The sequence below is a fragment of the Cryptomeria japonica genome, chromosome 1 (genome assembly GCF_030272615.1).
Source record: "Cryptomeria japonica chromosome 1, Sugi_1.0, whole genome shotgun sequence".
NCBI classification, from domain to species: domain Eukaryota; kingdom Viridiplantae; phylum Streptophyta; class Pinopsida; order Cupressales; family Cupressaceae; genus Cryptomeria; species Cryptomeria japonica.
The window spans coordinates 497,087,434-497,106,055 of record NC_081405.1 but is presented as its reverse complement, the minus strand read 5'-3'; the positions used below and the strand labels follow the sequence as shown (position 1 = coordinate 497,106,055).

General features: G+C 37.0%; 1 protein-coding gene across 1 annotated transcript; it reads left to right on the top strand.

The window, feature by feature from the left end:
* Positions 1-2,212: 2,212 nt before the first annotated feature.
* On the top strand, positions 2,213-7,114 carry LOC131073510 (importin subunit alpha). Its single transcript, XM_058009950.2, has 10 exons — positions 2,213-2,774; positions 2,936-3,032; positions 4,398-4,489; positions 4,644-4,775; positions 4,899-5,084; positions 5,218-5,381; positions 5,525-5,603; positions 5,728-5,856; positions 6,295-6,422; positions 6,512-7,114. The coding sequence occupies exons 1-10, from the start codon at positions 2,568-2,570 to the stop codon at positions 6,888-6,890; spliced, it is 1,593 nt and encodes a 530-aa protein (XP_057865933.2). The 5' UTR covers positions 2,213-2,567; the 3' UTR covers positions 6,891-7,114.
* The last annotated feature ends 11,508 nt before the right edge of the window (positions 7,115-18,622 follow it).

The following is an 18,622-nucleotide window of genomic DNA, read 5'->3' as shown; positions in this document are numbered from 1 at the left end:
AATTTGGAATTTAGAGATCCACTAATACATATTGTACTTTTGGATTTAGGGTTCCACATGGATATTATACTTTTAGATTTTGAATATTTTGTAATTAATGCTAGTAGATTTCTGCAATTCATGAGATTGTAATGTGCTACTTCTAGATTTGATTGTGTGAATGTTTTTGCATCAATGTTTTGGATCACACTTCATGATCCGTCATCAAGATGAGATAGAGATCCATGTGGATTTACACATGGATTTTGTATTTACACATGGATTTTATACCTTTAGATTTCATTTTTTGGGATTTAGGATCCACGTGGATTTTATACTTTGGGATTTAGGATTAGGACATTGGTATTTAGATTTTAGATTTAGGTATTAGATATTGGATGATTTGCTTTGATTCATTGCTTCTCTTTGCTTTGAATCCATATTACTTTTTTGGTTACTTTTTGATTAGTTGACCCACATGACCCTTTGGAGTGATTTTGTTTTTTGAATTGATTGTGATTTGATATTGTTTGTTAATCCTTTATATTATGGTGATCCTTTGGTGTATAGTTGTTGCCTCATATGTTGATGCATCCAAATCGATTTCAAGTCTCATTTTGTAACCGCTTAGGGAAATATCATCTTAGAATCTTATAGCTTCATTTTTTTTGGAATAATTCAAACGATGTGTGATTTTTTTGGCCTTGATCAATGAATTTAGGTGATGGGACATCGAGCTCAATAATAGGGATGGTGGTGTCAATAAATGGATTGGTGGTAGAAAGCTCTTTGTAGGAACAAAGAGATACTAATTTTGATGTTGGAAGAAGTTAACAGAGAATTATGAGAAGTGCCACTAACATCCTTAGTTTTTTCAACATGAGGCATGTAAGTGCTTTATAAAGAAATGATGCTTTATTCTAAAGCCTAAGAAGATTAGCCCATGTCACATTTTGTTCAATGTTTGAGAATGCTTATGAGATTGAGGTGTCAAAAAGGTTGGATATCTCATTGATATTAAATGTATCCAATTTATATTCATGTCATGTGCTAAAGTTTCAATTACATAGCCAATGGAAGTGCTTGACTAGAGAAAAGAGATGTACCAAAATATCAATGAGAGAAAATCACATGAATCTTAGATATGCACTTAAGTAGAAGAATTAATGGAGTGAGAATAAGGAATATTTTATTTAAATTGAAGAGGCAAGTACCTTGAGAATGAATCATGGATTTGAAAAGACAAAGTTAGTTAACTTGGGTGGTCAAAATAGGCGTTGACAAAGTCCATTTGTGAGTACCATGCTCACAATATTACTACCAAGAGTTTTTGATGCAAGAGAATATTTGGGTCGATGGAATATTACATCAGCCAAAAGTATGTCCTTAGGTTCTTGTGTGCCACCTTGTGTTGTCACAATTTGTCTTGCACTAGCTTAACCACATAATCTATGTTGAGTTGGGCATTTTGGTGTCTTTGTTTTCTATTAGTCTTGATGTGGTTCCACACATCTCCATCATGTGAATGTTCTTTTCTATTGAGCATTGCCATGATCCTTCACATAGCTAGTTTTATATGTTAATTGCATAGTGCTCAATTGATGTTAGAAGCAAAGGAGTTGGTCATTTCATTAAAATGATTATGTTAGATGGTGCAAATAGATCTCCCAATAACATGTTAATTTTGGAGTCAAAAGAATGCTTGTTCAAATTTATTTAAAAATAATTGGATTGTTCTTTGTGAGATGACACCTAGAGAGTTGAGCTACTTTTTTGTCACACATTTATTTTAAGGACCATGGCAATGCAACTAGGATGCACTATATCATGAAAAACTCTTATCATTTAAGGGATTCAAATAATTTGACTTATGAGAGGTTTCAAATTTTAGGTAATGCTTAGAGCTTGATTACATATGTCTGTAAGAATAGGTAGCATAGAACATTTCAGTTTCACATTTACAGCCCTTGTATTCCTCCAATTCTAGCTTGCATTTTCTCCCCTATTATTTCTTCCTAATTTACTTCCCATTATGTGCTTTGTGTGCCCATTCAATTGTTGTTCATTCGACCCTCAAGCTGCCATTGCACCATAAATACTCTAAACAACATGATTATTACTTACTAAAATCCTCTATCAAGGAATGTACTAAATAATAGCTTCAATGCTTCGAGGTTCCAATGAATTGATGATTTTTTCTTGGGGGGCAAAAATGTACATCATTATGTTGATGCATTCATATTGTTTTCTCAATCTTCTCAAAATCATATATAAAGCTTCTGATTTTTTTCAGTTTTACGAGTGCTCATGAATCTTGCTTGGTATTCTATGTCGTTCAGCCTTCCCAAATAAACAAGCATAACTATTAGAGTTTACAGTTTACACACATTACAAGAAGGCCGGTTATGTGCAGGAAATAACGGTTAACCGTTCTCTGTTGCCCCTGCATTGCTCGCTAAAATATTTGGTAGGAAAATCATTCCACACAAACCAAATCAGAGAGAGAGAGAGAGGAGGATTGTGGGAATAAAGAACCCATTTGCTCCTCTGCTTTGCCTTTACCAATTCCTCCTCTCTCATATCTGAAAATGTCTCTCGCGCCAAAAACCAGGGCAGATGCACGCAAAAGCCAATACAAGATGTCTGTTGACAGTGAGGAGGCCCGTCGCAAAAGAGAAGATGCTATTGTTCAGATTAGAAAATCTAAACGAGAAGAAAATTTACAGAAAAAGCGCAGAGAAGTGAATGCCCACATGAACGATGGTTATCATCCTAGTTCTCCTTTGGAGGAAAAGGTTGTGGTGTGTTTTTCTCATTTTGTTACAGATAAATAAATTAATTTCCCTTTTTCTTTTTATCATCGTAGTGCAATATCTGCAATTTAACTTGAATGTTTTGTGTTGATTGGGTTGATGTATTTTGTTAAGTTTACGAGTTGTGAATTTGCTGATTACAGTTGAAAAATCTTCCAGCCATTGTTCATATCCTTGGCTCTGAAGACATTAATGCTAAAGAGGCGGCTGTTGTTGAACTCAGGAAGCTGTTGTCTATAGGTCAGATTTCTTAATAAATTTCTCATTATAGATTTAATTTTTGGCATATTCTTCCATGTGGGTAAACATTTTTTCAGTTTCTAGTTGGTAAAAACATCCTCAAAACACAAAGACATAACTATTCTTTTTATTAAGGATTAGATATCATCTCTGAGTTTATTTTTGCTATCTGATAGGGGAGTAAGTCTATGTCGATATCTCTTTAGCTGAGAGCCAAGGGTTGAGAGTATCCATTCCACCAAAATCATGTGGGACATGATCCCAGTCTCATCTCTCATATCATACTTCTGGGGTTTAAACCTTTATGAATGACATAATGAACTAACATACCATCACTCTCATCAATTGTACTCAACCAGTTAAATTACAACCCTTTGATTTTTCATAACTATTTAAATATTACTTCCTTGATCTACTACCATCCTCCTTCACACTAACATACTATTTTCACGCTATCACCATGAAGTAACATACCATCACCCTCATCAATTGTACACAACCAATTGAATTACAACCCTATGATTTTTCATAACTATTCAAATATTACTTCCTTGATTTACTACCATCCTCCTCCACACTAACATATTATTTTCACACCTCCACCCTTAGTGTGTCAAAAATTAAAATAAAATTATACACTTAAGCATTCCATAAGCACTGTCAACTCTAAATTTGATTCAATTTTACACAGCCAATGAACATTGATATACTTTATCTCTTTGTGAGCCTGCAATATCAAACTCAAACAAAAGTTTTATGGATTAGATATCATCTAGGAGTTGCTATCTGATATGTGAGTGAGTCTATTTTGATACCTTTTTGGTTGGGAGCTAAGGGCTGAGGATTATCCATTCTATCAAAATTGACTGGGCAATGATCCCAGCCTCATCCTTTTTTTATATCGTAATTCTAGAGGTTTGACCCTTTTTGAATGAAGTAACATACCATCACTCTCATCAATTATATTCAATCAATTAATTTACAACCCATTAATTGTTCATAACTATTTGAATATTACTTCCTTGATTTACTACCAACCTCCTTTACATTAACGTCACATTACCACCCCTATTGTGCCAAAAATATACTTATGTGATGTTTATCTTCAGCATCCCATATGCAATGTCAACTCTAAATTTGATTCAATTTTACACAGCCAATGAACATTGATACACTTTATCTCTTTCTGAGTCTGCACCATCAAACTCAAACAAAAGCCTCTTGTTGGTAGGAGGTCTGGATGCATAGGTGTTTATTACCACAGAAGCAGCAGTTGTCAACTGACTTTCAATGGAATCTATTTCAGTTTGAAACAAATGTTTATACAAAAAAATTGGTAGCCTTATGTAGGCCTTGTGGATGCAGAACGCAATCCCCCAATCGATCCTGTCGTCAGGGCTGGTGTAGTTCCTCTACTGGTTGAGATTCTCAAGAGGATTGATATGCCTCAGCTTCAGGCAAGATAGAGCTTATGCCCTTTTCAAATGTTAGGTACAACAGGGTAGCTAATCATTCTCTAATAAGATATACTTTCAGAGACATTACAAATGTTATGTATAATGTGGGATGGGTTGTGGTTCTCTAATTAGGTTTTGTTATTGGAGGATACAGTTTGAAGCAGCTTGGTCTTTAACAAATATAGTCTCTGGAACATCCGAGCACACTAAAATTGTCATTGATCATGGAGCATTGCCTGTATTTGTCCAGCTTCTTACTTCCATGAATGATGATGTTCGAGAACAGGTATTGCATGCTCTGTTACTTTTTCACAGGCCATGATATGATATGTTTCACTAGGTTTTTGACCTACATACATTTTATCTTTTTGTGCATCCTGTAACAATCTTAAATGGAATGTCCTTCAAGGCTGTCTGGGCTTTGGGAAATATTGCTGGAGACTCTCCTGCTCACAGAGATCTTGTGCTAAGCCATGGAGCAATGATCCATGTCCTTGCCCTATTTACTGATAATGCCAGAATTTCAATGATAAGAAATGCTACATGGACTCTGTCGAACTTTTGCAGAGGAAAACCACAACCACAATTTGATCAGGTAACTAAATTTCAATTTTATCATTTCCCTTTCTTTTCTCTCTTGCACATTGAAAATTTAAGAAAAGATAATGGACTTGAAGTAAATCAGGTTTTCTTGATTTGCTGCTTGTTATATGTTGTTTGGCTTCCAGGTTAAAGTTGCCCTGCCATGCCTTCATTCACTTATTCATATTCCAGATGATGATGTGCTTTCAGATGCATGTTGGGCTTTATCATACCTATCTGATGGCCCCAATAGCAAGATTCAAGCTGTAATTGAATCAGGTGTTTGCCAGAAACTGGTTGAGCTTTTGGGGTAAGTGGATCAACAAGAATACAAGCGGTGCTTTACTTTTATACCATTCTATATAACCATACCGAGTAATCTCCTGTTACATTTGCATTTCTATGTTTTCATAACAGTGTAACTTATTCACTGCATATGTTGTCATTTTGTAGGAACCTTTCATTTATTGTTCGTGTTCCTGCTTTAAGAACTGTGGGAAACATTGTCACGGGTGATGACGTTCAGACTCAAGTGACTATCCACCATTTCCCATTTATATGTCTAAACCAGTCAATTTACAGTTTTAGTACAACTAATTATTGTCACATTTTTTTATATAGGTATCTCATTTTTATTTGGGACTCTGTAATTTCAGGCCATTATTGATGCTCAGGCTCTTCCTCGTTTAGTGCATCTTCTCATGCCCGATCAGAAGAAGAACATAAAGAGGGAAGCATGTTGGACAATATCTAACATTACTGCAGGGAACAAAGATCAGATTCAGGTAAATTAACCAGACTATCTTTGAATGTAGCATTGATGGTACTAGATCATCCATGGAAGATTCATATATACAGAGCTTTATATAACAACTACATTTATTGCAGTTTAGTTTTAGTTCACTGGATAGTCATGGCTTATTTTTAGTTTTTAGTTTGCTTGTACTTACTTTCTTCTACAGACCTTTTTCTAAAGTTGGGTATCCCAACTTCACAGTAGTTCCACTGAATGATTTGGGTCCCCCAAAAAAATTAGATTTATTTAATCTTTTTTTCTTATTATTCAAAATATATGTTTTGAATTGGGCTCTCTATCATTTTGATGATGGATTACAGAATGTGATCCGAAATGTTATACAAAAACTAACACGCAGTCAAATTCAAAAATTTAATATTAATTATAATTATAGATTATGAAAATCTGATATCAATGCTTGAATCAGGCTGTTATAAATGCAAATATTATTCCGCCCCTTTTATACCTCTTGGCTAATGGTGAATTTGAGGTGAAGAAAGAAGCAGCTTGGGCGGTTTCAAATGCCACTTCCGGTGGAACTAATAATCAGATAAAGTTTGTTGTTCTACTCGTTTTCTGCATATGCAATATTTTTTCCATTCTTGAAAACCCTTTTGTTAAACAATCCTTCTATTCTTATACAGATACCTTGTTGGTCAAGGTTGCATAAGGCCGCTCTGTGATCTTCTTATTTGTCTAGATTCAAGAATTATATCAGTTTGCCTTGAAGGCCTAGATCACATACTGAGAGTGGGTGAAGCTGAAAAGGATATGGGCAACACAGGAGGCGTTAATATGTATGCACGCCTTATTGAGGATGCCGAAGGATTGGACAAAATTGAGAGTTTGCAGATACATGAAAAGGCAGAGGTTTATGAAAAGTCAGTTAAGATCCTTGAGATGTATTTTGCTGATGATGAAGAAGAGGAAGAGATGCAAGCAATGGCTAGTGCACCTCAGGATCACTTTAGTTTTGACTCAAACCAGACTGCAGTTCCCCCCGGTGGATTTCACTTCATGTAGATTGGAAATTCAAACTGTCTAAGTCATACGAGGGTCTGACTCAGAGAGATCTGTTCTGCTAGATCAGACATCTTAAATTTAATGGTTTGTAACAATGTGCTGTAAAAGACACAAAATTTCTTGTGTCATACAAAAGTGACTGAAGACTACTTGGCGTGTTGAAAACATTTTACCACCTGAGTTTTGGCATAAATGAAATTCAAATGCTTGTCTGTACTGAGTTACTTTTTGTGTATCAATTTGAGAATTTGGTGACATATTCCAAAGCAAATTTATTTGGGCAATCTTAGGTGAAATGCTAAGCATCCCACGAGAACTTTCCAAGCATCTTAAATTGTTTAGTGTGGGCATGAAGCATCGAAATTTACTGGGTGGGCAATACTATTGTCGGTGGGAAATTAGACAGTCCACCAGGTGGCCAATATTATTGTTGTGGGGAAAACAGAGTTCAGTCCACCATGTAGTTTCTTCAACTAGAGGTAGTCATTTTTCATGTTCATTATCTACAACCTACTAATGAACAATAAGAGAAGCAGCATGTTCTTTGTGATTGGGAACCAATAAATACTTTGAGGTAAAGTTGATCATTGTTGCTTAGTGATTTTTTGTGTTTATTAGTGTTTGGAGTCAGTTACTTTTGTCTTTTGTTTTGGACTTGGTCTTGTTTAATGTCAATAGTGTGTTATTATCTTTTTATTTCTTAAAAAGTATTAAAGAATTTATCCATAATTTTTTTTGTCAAATTCTATATAAAAAAATTACAAAGAAATTAAGATTGAAAATTTATATTTTTAATTTCAAAAGTAAATTAATAATTCTTTTTCTTTTATTCATATTTCTACCAATGAAATACCATTTATCCAAATAAAAATTAGAATACTAATACTTTATTCTTTTCTCTATTTTAAATTAAAATAAAATACAATTACTTATTTTAATTTTAAAATAGACTTGCACTTAAAAAATATATTTCAAATGTAATGCAAAAAATAACTAGTATTTGCACCAAAAGGAGGTGCAATGGTTACCTTGATAGCAAGATATAGTTTGGGTTATATATCAGAGGAAAAAAATTGCAAGAAATGTAAGTTGCTTTTCCTAGGTCTAATTATTTACAAGAAAAGATAGCTGACCATGTAATGTAAAAAGAACCAAGTATGAACAAATGCAACTTTATTTAGACCGGTACATTATGCAAAAGGGTTTTTTAACATAAAGTTTTTTCTTAATTATAACCAAATTCTCATTGTGTCTAGAAGAGTCACGCATCCCCAACTAAAATCTATGCTAACACTTAATATTCAAACAAGTCTTCCCTTGATCAAATTTCCTAAATCTTATCTACCATCATCCCCTTTGTTCTTATTGAAACTTCAAAGTTTGAGGAAGTTTTGGTTATTTTTTTTCAATTTTGAAGTGTTACAAAGTTTTAGTGGAGTATTGAACGTCTTTTACTTATCCAATATCTTATCCTACTTATTAGTCTTGCATGAAAATTATGCTTAGTGTATTGGATCACCTCCTTCCTTTTCTTTTTTAATTTGTGGGTTTTTGGTGGATGTTTGAATTTCTACTTTGTTACCTTCATACCTCTCACCCTTTTTTGCATCCCTACTTTCTCATGTTCTCAACTTTCAATCAAGCTTCATGTGCTTTGTGGATTTGTAAAGTTCATTAGGATTTTTTTTGTTTCCTTTCTTCCTCCTAACCTTCAATTCCTCTCTACTTGATTGTTGCAACCCTTGCTTCATTCCCAATTTCCCTTTGGTGAACTTGTTAAAGTCATTAGACTTCTAATTCTTGTCCATCTCCAAATCATCTAACCATAATGACTTTCATGTTGATATTAAACTGTTTAATTAATTTTATTTTAATTGTTAGGAGTTACTTTTCTAGTAAGCCAACCAAAACAAAAATGCTTTAAAAATATTTACACAATATATTATAAAATCCCAAAACATTAATAATATATTTAAATTTTAATATTATCTTTTCATCAATAATTCATTTTTTTCAATATTTATACTTACATTTTTTAACACTATCTATTTTCCATTTCCTTCAAAGATCATTTGTCATTGCTTCAGATCTGTAGTGATTACTAGTTTTTTGAGCAGAGAGAAAACACTTGCTAGGAAAAGGAAAGCATTTGTAGAGGAATAAAACAAACCAAAGGATGTTGAAAATAATGATATTAAACTCAAATATTTTTGTTGTTGCAATCAAAATTCTCTGAACCCTAATGCATTTCCTTCACTTCATTCTTGGATTATGATGGATGTTGAAAATAACTCTGTTAGAAATATATGTTTGGTTGTCATTGATGTCAAACCTGATGATCTCGATTGGTCTAGATATAGTAAGTTAGTGTATGTATGAAGGTGTTATAGAGCAGTGGTATGTATGAAGGTATTGCAAAACAATGGAAGATAGGTATGTATGTGTGAAGATGAGGAACCCTGGTGTTGTGTTAAGAAGCTTGTGTTACAATTGCTCCAAAAGTGTTTTCTAGAAGGATGTTGCTTCGAAAATGCATGTTGACAATATGTGGATATGTTTTCATGTTGAACAAGTTTTGGACTCAGTTGTGGCAATTATTTTTGGTGCTCCGGAAGTTGTTCTCCGAAAGTGTATTCAACATTGATGATGTTCGATAGTGTTTGTAGTGCTCCACATTTTGGTTTATGATGATGATCTTTTGGCAATACATTGTTCATGATCTTTTTTTTTTATTGTCAAGATGGATTGTGTTTTTGTGCTTCAGAAATGTGCTTGTGGAAGTTCAAGGACTTGATCATTCTGGGTCTAGCCGACCTTGAATGTTTTTGTTTTTTCTTCAGTGATTGTAACATGTGACCTGACTGTTGGAAGATTCTTGAAAGAAAACATGTAGAAGACCGATGGAGAAGAATTCTTGGGGAAAGTGTTATTGAAGCCGACTTGATGTATCTACCTACCGATATAACACACACACACACACACACATACATGTGTGTGTGTGTGTGTGTTGAACACAATATACCACTGAGAGGGGGGTGAATCAATGGTTTCCAAAACTCTTAACCTTTTGATCCTAAGAGTGAGTACCGATTAGAAAAGCAAACACAAGTAAACCTACCGGTAAGAGACAGAAAGATATCATAAAGTAAGCAACACAAATGAACATCACATGACATCGGTATATATGAGGAAAACCCAAGATGGGAAAAACCTTGGTGAGAAGTGTTGTTGGAGTCTACTGCTCCAATTCAACATCACAATGAAAACCTCGGTTACAATATTTTTGGGCACCGAGCTCCAACTCTGTGATCTATAATGAACATAATCATTTACAAAAGAAATAGTCTGATTACAAGTGAATCTTGTAACTGCTCCATACACTTTACCCTGTCGGTTTCTCACCTCCTGTGCCTCATCGATTGACACCTACTCTTCCTTCTATCTCTCTGCTCACCTTCACTTGTTGTTGCTGACACGCCAGCTCTACCTCTGCCTGTTGGATGAACAATCAAATCATACACCTATTGTCGGTTACTCTGCTCACCAGTTTATCCTTTCTCTGCTCCCTGCCTACCAGACCTTCTCTCCCATACACACATACATCTGCTTCACTCTATACTACCTTCTAGTTGGCTTGAACACTGTCGGTTCCCACCTCTACAACTCACTTTACAGTTTATCGGTTTGTCTGATCTTGTTGGTTAAGCCACTGTTAAACCCTCTCACCGGTTTAACATTCCTTGCTGGCTCTTTGCTTTAGATGTCGAGTTCCTTGACTCTTCTTAGTCTTATCTGCTCTCTTTGTTGCTCAAGATTACTCTCCTTCGCCAACTAGCATCATCAAATCCAGTATTTTGCCTCCATTCTTATTACTAAGCTTTATCGCCAAAACGCAACTTCAAACTATTGGTGCGCTAGGGTTTCTTCCACTGATCATGAGGAGTATCAGATCCAATCAGATCTCATTTGACATGAAGTTAAACAACTTGCAAGCAATCAGGCATCACCTATCATCTCTTCTTTCTTCCAAGGCACGTTTGCTATACTTAACAAACAAAGATAGTCTGTTGGCAAGGCACTTGTTCAATCACCATAAATGGTCCAATGGATTGCATCACCGACCTCGTTCTACACCTGGACATTCTGCATTAATCGATGCATCCTATCGATCACCTCTATCCGACCTTCCTTGAGCCGCACACCTTTGCAACACATCCCTTGATTTACAGGGTTTGCATTTAATATCGACCGACTCTGTAACAACCTCGTCGATGCACACTCCATCTATTGCTTCATGCATGTCCGCCACCTTGACTCCACATGGAACCTTTGTTGGCATCCACCTTGGCTCACTATATCGGTCCTACTTGGTCACCGACCAATAACACACAACCGGTGTATGATTCATACTACCGGTCCATCTTTTCCTACCAACTCTCTAACCCTGTCGGTATATCTTTCCTTACCGGTTAACCTTCTTGCCTTCACCTTCCTTGTGCCAGTAGATCATGTCAGCCTATTCATCACACATACTGGCTCCTAGTAGCTATCTAAGGTGACTCACCATGTGCTTCTTCAACTGACAGAGAGCACTTCACTTTTGTCTTTCAATACACTTAGTTGCATGTTGGTATCCTTGTTTACCGGTTGGGACTCTTGATGACTTCATGCTATCAATCCTCCAACCATCTCCATCAATGGCAACAACAATCTCCATCTGAACCTCGGTAACTCTAAGTGTGCAACTACAGAGATTCATCTACATCTGACCGATTCTCCTCTTAATTGGTTTGCCAAGATGGATAACACACCGTCTCAGCTCTTCCTTCTCTATCCCAAAAGCACATATTGACTCCACATGTTGATCCGATGTACATATCAAATCTCAACCTCTGGAGGCTTCCTCATCTTCCACTTTGGTCATCTGGTCTATGCATCCAATCACCTTCCTTTTCTTACTACGACTATCACATCCCAGAGAGTCATGATGTATGCCATGTATGCTGTGAGATAAGCAAGGTATTACCACTTACTGGCGGGAAGAATAGACAGCTGCACTTCTACTACTAAACACTGGTGGAGGAGGATCTATGTCACCTGCTGGCTAATGGAGTGAATTCCTTGTTATTGGGTAGATGCAACTTCCCTACAATCCTCAAGCAACATTCCTTCTCCAGTCTTCTCTTCTTCTAGGGACAACATCATTTACCAGTGAGAGTCCTGCTAGATTGCATCATACTAACATACGAGTGGCCTGTTCACTTTATAGTCTTACCAGTCATCATCTTACTGGTTAGTACCAACATGTATACTAACACGTTCATCCACTTGTTCACTGGATACCAGTTTCTTCATACGCATTCATCAACTTGTATATCGGTGACTCTAGCTTGCATACCGGTTGGCCTCAACTGCACACATACTATCGGTTGACATCCATGACAGTAATACCCATTGACGTCAATGATAATATTGCACATACATCTCCCATACTGGTTGCCATCCAATATGAGTTGACATCAATGACAATACAATGCCAACAATCTCCCCCTTTGGCATTGATGTCAACACATGTAGTATCCAACATACTACAAACTCTTTCTCCCCCTTTGACAACAATGGCAAAGGGAAATGACATCTGGTATAGTACAAACATTATTTCTCCCTCTTCCTACTAGTTGCTTCTCCATTTTTTACCACTATGCTTTTCATCATCTCAAACAACAACACTTGAGATGGAGGGTTCAGACACCAACTGACTCCAATCTTATATACCAGTCCGATACCAATTGTAGAAGCACCCAATTGTTGAAAGGTGTGTTAGTGAATACTACTTACCTGTCGGTCAAACTACATCTTCTCCATTTGATACCAATTGTTGATGTAGGCACTGATACCAATTGGTGCTAATCTGATACTAATGGTACATTCTTAATTTGTGGGGGTTGCTCTGACACCAGTATGTTGGTAGCAATCAGGTACCAATCTGATAAATTCTCCCCTTGTGCAGGTAACTCTCCCTCTTTTTGCTCACAATCAGTTAAGTGAGCCCTTTTCTTTTCCTTTTCTACTATACTTCCGGGCAACCTAATTGTGACTTTGATAGATAGACATATTGAATAGGCACCTTCCCAAAGTCACAAACATACCAGTATGGTCAACCAACTTCCTGATCTGCCACTGTGTTCAGTATGCATGATTACAATTAGAGGATATAGCTGTGAACTCCCCCCGAACCACAGATCTTTGGTCTTCTTAGTATGTTAGGTCCTAATCTAGTGCTTCAATCTGCACCTTGTATTGGTAGAAGTGAGCATCTGTGAACTACAGATGATCTACCACTTCCATGATGGCCATCACAATCTTGTGACATCCTCTTGCATGACCACAATAATAGCCTATATCAACATCATGTCACCTATCCAACTGGTTGACTCATCAGGAAGTGTACACATAAGATCAATTACCGATTCAACACATTGCCATATTTAATGCTTTTCCAATATTGCCTAATGTAAAATTTCCCTTTTCCAAGCTATCGGAGCCATTGCAATGTTACTGGAATTCATTGCCTCACATATTCTTCAATACTAGTAATTGTCCCTATGAGAAACATACTAAACATGCCGGTTTGTTGTACCAATCCAATATCTCTGCCAGTATACTTTGTCCACTGGCCCTCCTTCCAGTGTCACATCCCACTTTGACACTTGTAGCAGTGATCCATCTCACCCATGTGAATGTGTAGTCAAGATATTAATTTCACACACTCTTTCATCTCAACTTCTCCCTCATGTTGGTAACTGCCCGTCCTTAATCTTTGTCCTTCTCAACATTTGGGGTTGAATGATCTAATCAACATGTAGCTCCACCTAAGGATCTCCATCTCCTTTAAATTTTAGGAGATATCACTTGTGCATTGAGTGCACAATGTTGGTCCATGGTCATATTTCCATCCTTCTTCCTCCATACCTGCTTGGACTCCCTCCTCTTCACATTTGTATCTATTAGAGCATGTCTCATCTTATTCTGCTAATAGGTCTTTTCTTTACTAGGCTATGTAGTATGACTAGATACATTGTCATAGAAGCATACTACATTCACCCTAATTGGATGATTGGAATACCTTCTATTAGACCGATTTAATCTTCTTCTCAGGATCATGCCATTGTATCCCGCTACCGGTGTTAACTGACTTCTTGATTTTTCAGGTTCGGTTCTCCTTTGGGTATAGCTATTATGTCAGTTGCCATGTGCATGAATCATCTTCTTCCCGCACTAATTACTTCTATGGCCAGATCCATTGTAGTTATAACATATAATTTATATTTCTTGAAGTAGCAAATGGACTCTGATTAGCATAACCAGGGATGAGCTTATGCACGTTTCTACATTTTGATGTACTATGCCCAAATGCATTATATCTTTTACAAACTGAATTGCTATTCCTAGGAAAAATACCTTTTTTATTCCTAGACATCATGTTGCATTCCTCTTCCCTATGGCCATATCCTTTACAAGAAAAAGAATAACCAGAGAATGGAGGCTTATTACTTACAAATTCATTCTGCCAGACATGAGGTAATCTTATCGGTTTGGCTTCTCCACTTCTACTTCTCCAGGGTGCAACATCTCTTTGTCTTCCACCGGTAGGAGATCTTTTAGGCTTCCTTCTTGGGTTCTTGTTTCCGGTGAACCTATCTTCTCTTAGCTCTTTTTTTCCTTTAGGATCTGCATTATTTCGTCTTGCTGCAACGGTTTTCATTTTTAGCCTCATGTCCTCACCAATTGTAGTTAGGTCAATCTTCTTTCTTAGTGCACTTAGGACTGTGAAGGTTTGAACCTTGTTATCTCCATTAGAGGAGACAAACGGAATGTCCTTGTGAGAGACATTCATGGTTGCAAAGCATTCACTGACAACATATCATAATCCTTCGGTATCATTGGAGTGTTTTTGTTTACTCAACATTTTGGCCAGGGCCTTAGTGCTGCCATCATATCAGATCCTTACCTTGAGCTCATCTTGACTCTTCTCAAGGTCTTTCTTGATGTTCTCCATTTCACCTTTTAGGTCCTGACATTCTTTGTGCTTTGTCTCCACTTCTAGTTGCAGTTCCTCACATCTTCTCTCCTTAGCATCAAAGATTGATTTCATTCACCAGTTGTTCGTTTTGCCTCTTCTAGTTGAGATGTCAATATGCAGATATTATTATTTGATTCTTCAAGACATGTTCTTAACAAGATGCATTCTTCATGAATTGATTTTTAATAGTTATTCAATTCATTTCTAACATTTTGCAGCTCTTCTAGTGCACATATCAGTTCACATTCAAGATCAACTTTGGCTTCATCTTCATTATCACTGCCAAACACATCTTTCCGGTAGGAATGATCTACATGATCATTCTCTGAGGTGTGCATCTCATCTTCTGATTCTTGAGCCATGAAGAGGTGGGTTCCTTCTTCATCATTTTTGCTGCTGCTTATTGATCTATCTTCATCTACAAACTCATGTGTTACATTTTCCTCCTTGTTTCTGTTGGCATTATGTGAACCGGTATGAGGATATAATGACATTGTATGTTGTCATTGATGTCAATATGCTGAAGAGGTGAGAACCGGCATATGAAAGAACCAGTATAACACCGTGGACCAGCATTTGTGCCAAAGTGAAGCGGTGTGCTTGTTCAAGGTGAACTGGCATATGGTTATGGGAACCGGCACATGGAAGCATTGTATGACTACTGGTTGGTAGTCTCAACTTCAGGGTTTCCGGTTGAAGTTCTTCAAGCCTGTGTGAAGAACAAATCATTTTGCCACGTCAAACTTGTGCGTGTGAAGGATCTTGCATGAAGGAGATTGTTCCTATCTACCTCAGGAATGTGAGAAGTCTATAAAACGGTGATAACGTGTGATGGGTTATCAACCGCCATAAAATCAGTGGAAATGGACGATGGAGAATGTCTTGAGATTGGATCAAGAACTATTGCATTTAATATAGTGTGCTCAATAGTCAAGATTGAACGATTTGAATTCCTTAACCTAACAGGTTTAGGGTTTAGGGTTTATGCTACCGACCTATCTGTTTTCCTATAAGGTCAATGTTGTGTCTCTTTCTGAGGTTGTTGGCAAAAGTTGTGTGTGTGTATCCAAGAAAAAGGGATATGTGATTCTTGCCAGACCAAAAGGAGAGAAGTGATACCTGTAGAGTATAAGTGCAGAAGGTGAAGAGGAGCTTAAGTGGATCTGCATTGGCATTGAGTGCTATTACCAGATCATTGTAATACCTGTTGATCTCTAACCACCTCAACAGTTGGAAAATCCCTTAACAGGGTAGCCTTAACTGGCTTGCTGTAAATCCTTTAACAGGGTAATTCAAAGCTATTGAGTTCGAAATCCTTTAGCTATTGAGTTCTTGAAATCCTCTAACAAGGTAACCTTTAACAGGGTTTAACCCTTAATCGGGTATTGTAGCCATCCCTTAACTGGGTGATCCCTAACAAGATCGGTTCCTAGCAGAACCTATTGTAATGTCTCTAACCGGACAAGGCTCCTAACAGAGTGAACTTCTAAAGAGTTCAAAAAAATCTTGTGGGTATTCATCCCCACCGTGTTTTTTCCTAGTTGGGTTTCCACGTGAAAAATATGTGTGTCATGTGTGATGCTTTTATCTTGTGATGCTTTCTTATTGTCTGTCAAGCATATGATGGTTTTGTGTTTTATGCCTGTCAATTAAACATGTTGAACGAGCTGTTATTATGATCTGATGATAGATTACCTGTTTATGCATAAGGGTGAAATGGTCATGTAGTCTTGAGTTGCGTGAAAAGATAAGTGAGTAACCAGTTAATGCTTGTCTTAGTCATTCTTAGCTTTACCGGTTGCACTATGTTTCAAACTGGTGTCATTGTTTGCTAGTCATTTGAAATGTTTGTTGTCAAACCGGTTTAGGACTGTATTTTTGTCTGTATTGATTCACCTCCCCCTCTCAGTACTGGGTCAGTATTATCCATTCATCATTGAGTTATCAGTTTCCACAAACTAGTTCTGCAGTGCTAGGCTCATTTCCATAGAGCCTTTTGAATCTATCCCATAAGCTCTTTGTTGATTTGCATCTATCCACCTGTGAGGAAACATCATCTGATAACCCACAAAGTATAGCCTTCATTGTTATATCATTACACTGGTATCTTCTTTCTTCTTCTAAATTGCTGGGAGGACTCACTTTACTAGGGCAGCCATTTACTACTAAAATCCATACATCAAACCCAAGAGAGGATAGGTAGACTTCCATCCTACAACTCCAAATAGAATAGTTAGAACCGTCAAATATAGGAGTAGGGATTGATACAAAATAGACAATTATGTTCTAATACCAGAATCTACCCAAGGTAGAGAAATATTATCAACCGAGAACCTACACTCTAATACCAATTGTTGAACACAATTTACCATTGAGAGGGGGGTGAATCAGTGGTTTCCAAAACTCTTTAACCTTTTGATCCTAAGAGTGAGTACCGGTTAGCAAAGAAAACACAAGTAAACCTAACGATAAGAGAAGGAAAGATATCATAAAGTAAGTATACACAAATGCACATCACATGACACTGATATATACAAGGAAAACCCAAGATGAGAAAAACCTTGGTGAGAAGTGTTGATGGAGTCTATTGCTCCAATCCAGCCTCATAATGAAAACCTTGGCTACAATATTTAGGGCACCAACCCAAGGAATACCACTCCTTTAGGGCACCAACCCAAGGAGCACCAACCCCTGAACCGAGCTCCAACTTAGTGATTTACAATGAACATAATCAATTATAAAAGTAATAGTCTGATTACAAGTGAATCTTGTAACCGCTGCATACACTCTACCCTGTCGGTTTCTCACCTCGTCTGCCTCACTGGTTGACACCTACTCTATTGGCATTTTTGATGTTTATATTGTGATTGTCATTGATGGACACACACTTGCATTGAGATCCCCTTTATATGTATGAGCTAGAGATAAACTGGTATCTATTCCAACTGGTATGTTGTATTCTAGTCTTTAGACTATTGGTGATTTTGCAAAAAGTGTTTCCCTGTCTGAAGCGACATGTCGACCCCAAGCGGTTCGTAGATCTCAAACGGTACGAGGGAGCAAAGCGGCATAACACATTCTTACCAGTCTTCATTTTTGTCAAACTGGCAACCAGTATTTTGTATGAACCGGTAATACTTTGTGTTGAGTTACCAACTGGCATTTTGTGATGAGTTACCAATCCACCGACAGTCTAACGGTGCCGACACACTAACGGTGCTTTTTGTGTCATGTTACTGAGTATGTCTAGATTCATTGAACCTAGGAAATTGAAATGTAATCCTATTGGACCGACATGAAATCAAATTCCTTCATAAGGACATCATGTCTAGGGTTCTAGGTTGTTGTTGAAAGTTTTTGTTTTTGCTAGGGTTTAAGGTGGTTGATGAGTCATTGTAAGAGCGATCTTATCTGAGAAGATCAAGTTGTAACTGAGTGAGAGATAGAGAAGACTGAAGTAATGCTAGAATGAATTAGCTATGAGCTATACTGGATCTAACCAAGCAATCTATGCTATCTGATAGATCACACACTTGTTGATTACTTACCTCTTTGACAAGTCTGTAGCCCTTAACCGGGTAGGCTCAGAGTAGCCTTTGTAAAATCCTCTAACAAGGTGGTTCACCTCTGTGAATCTAAAATCCTCTAG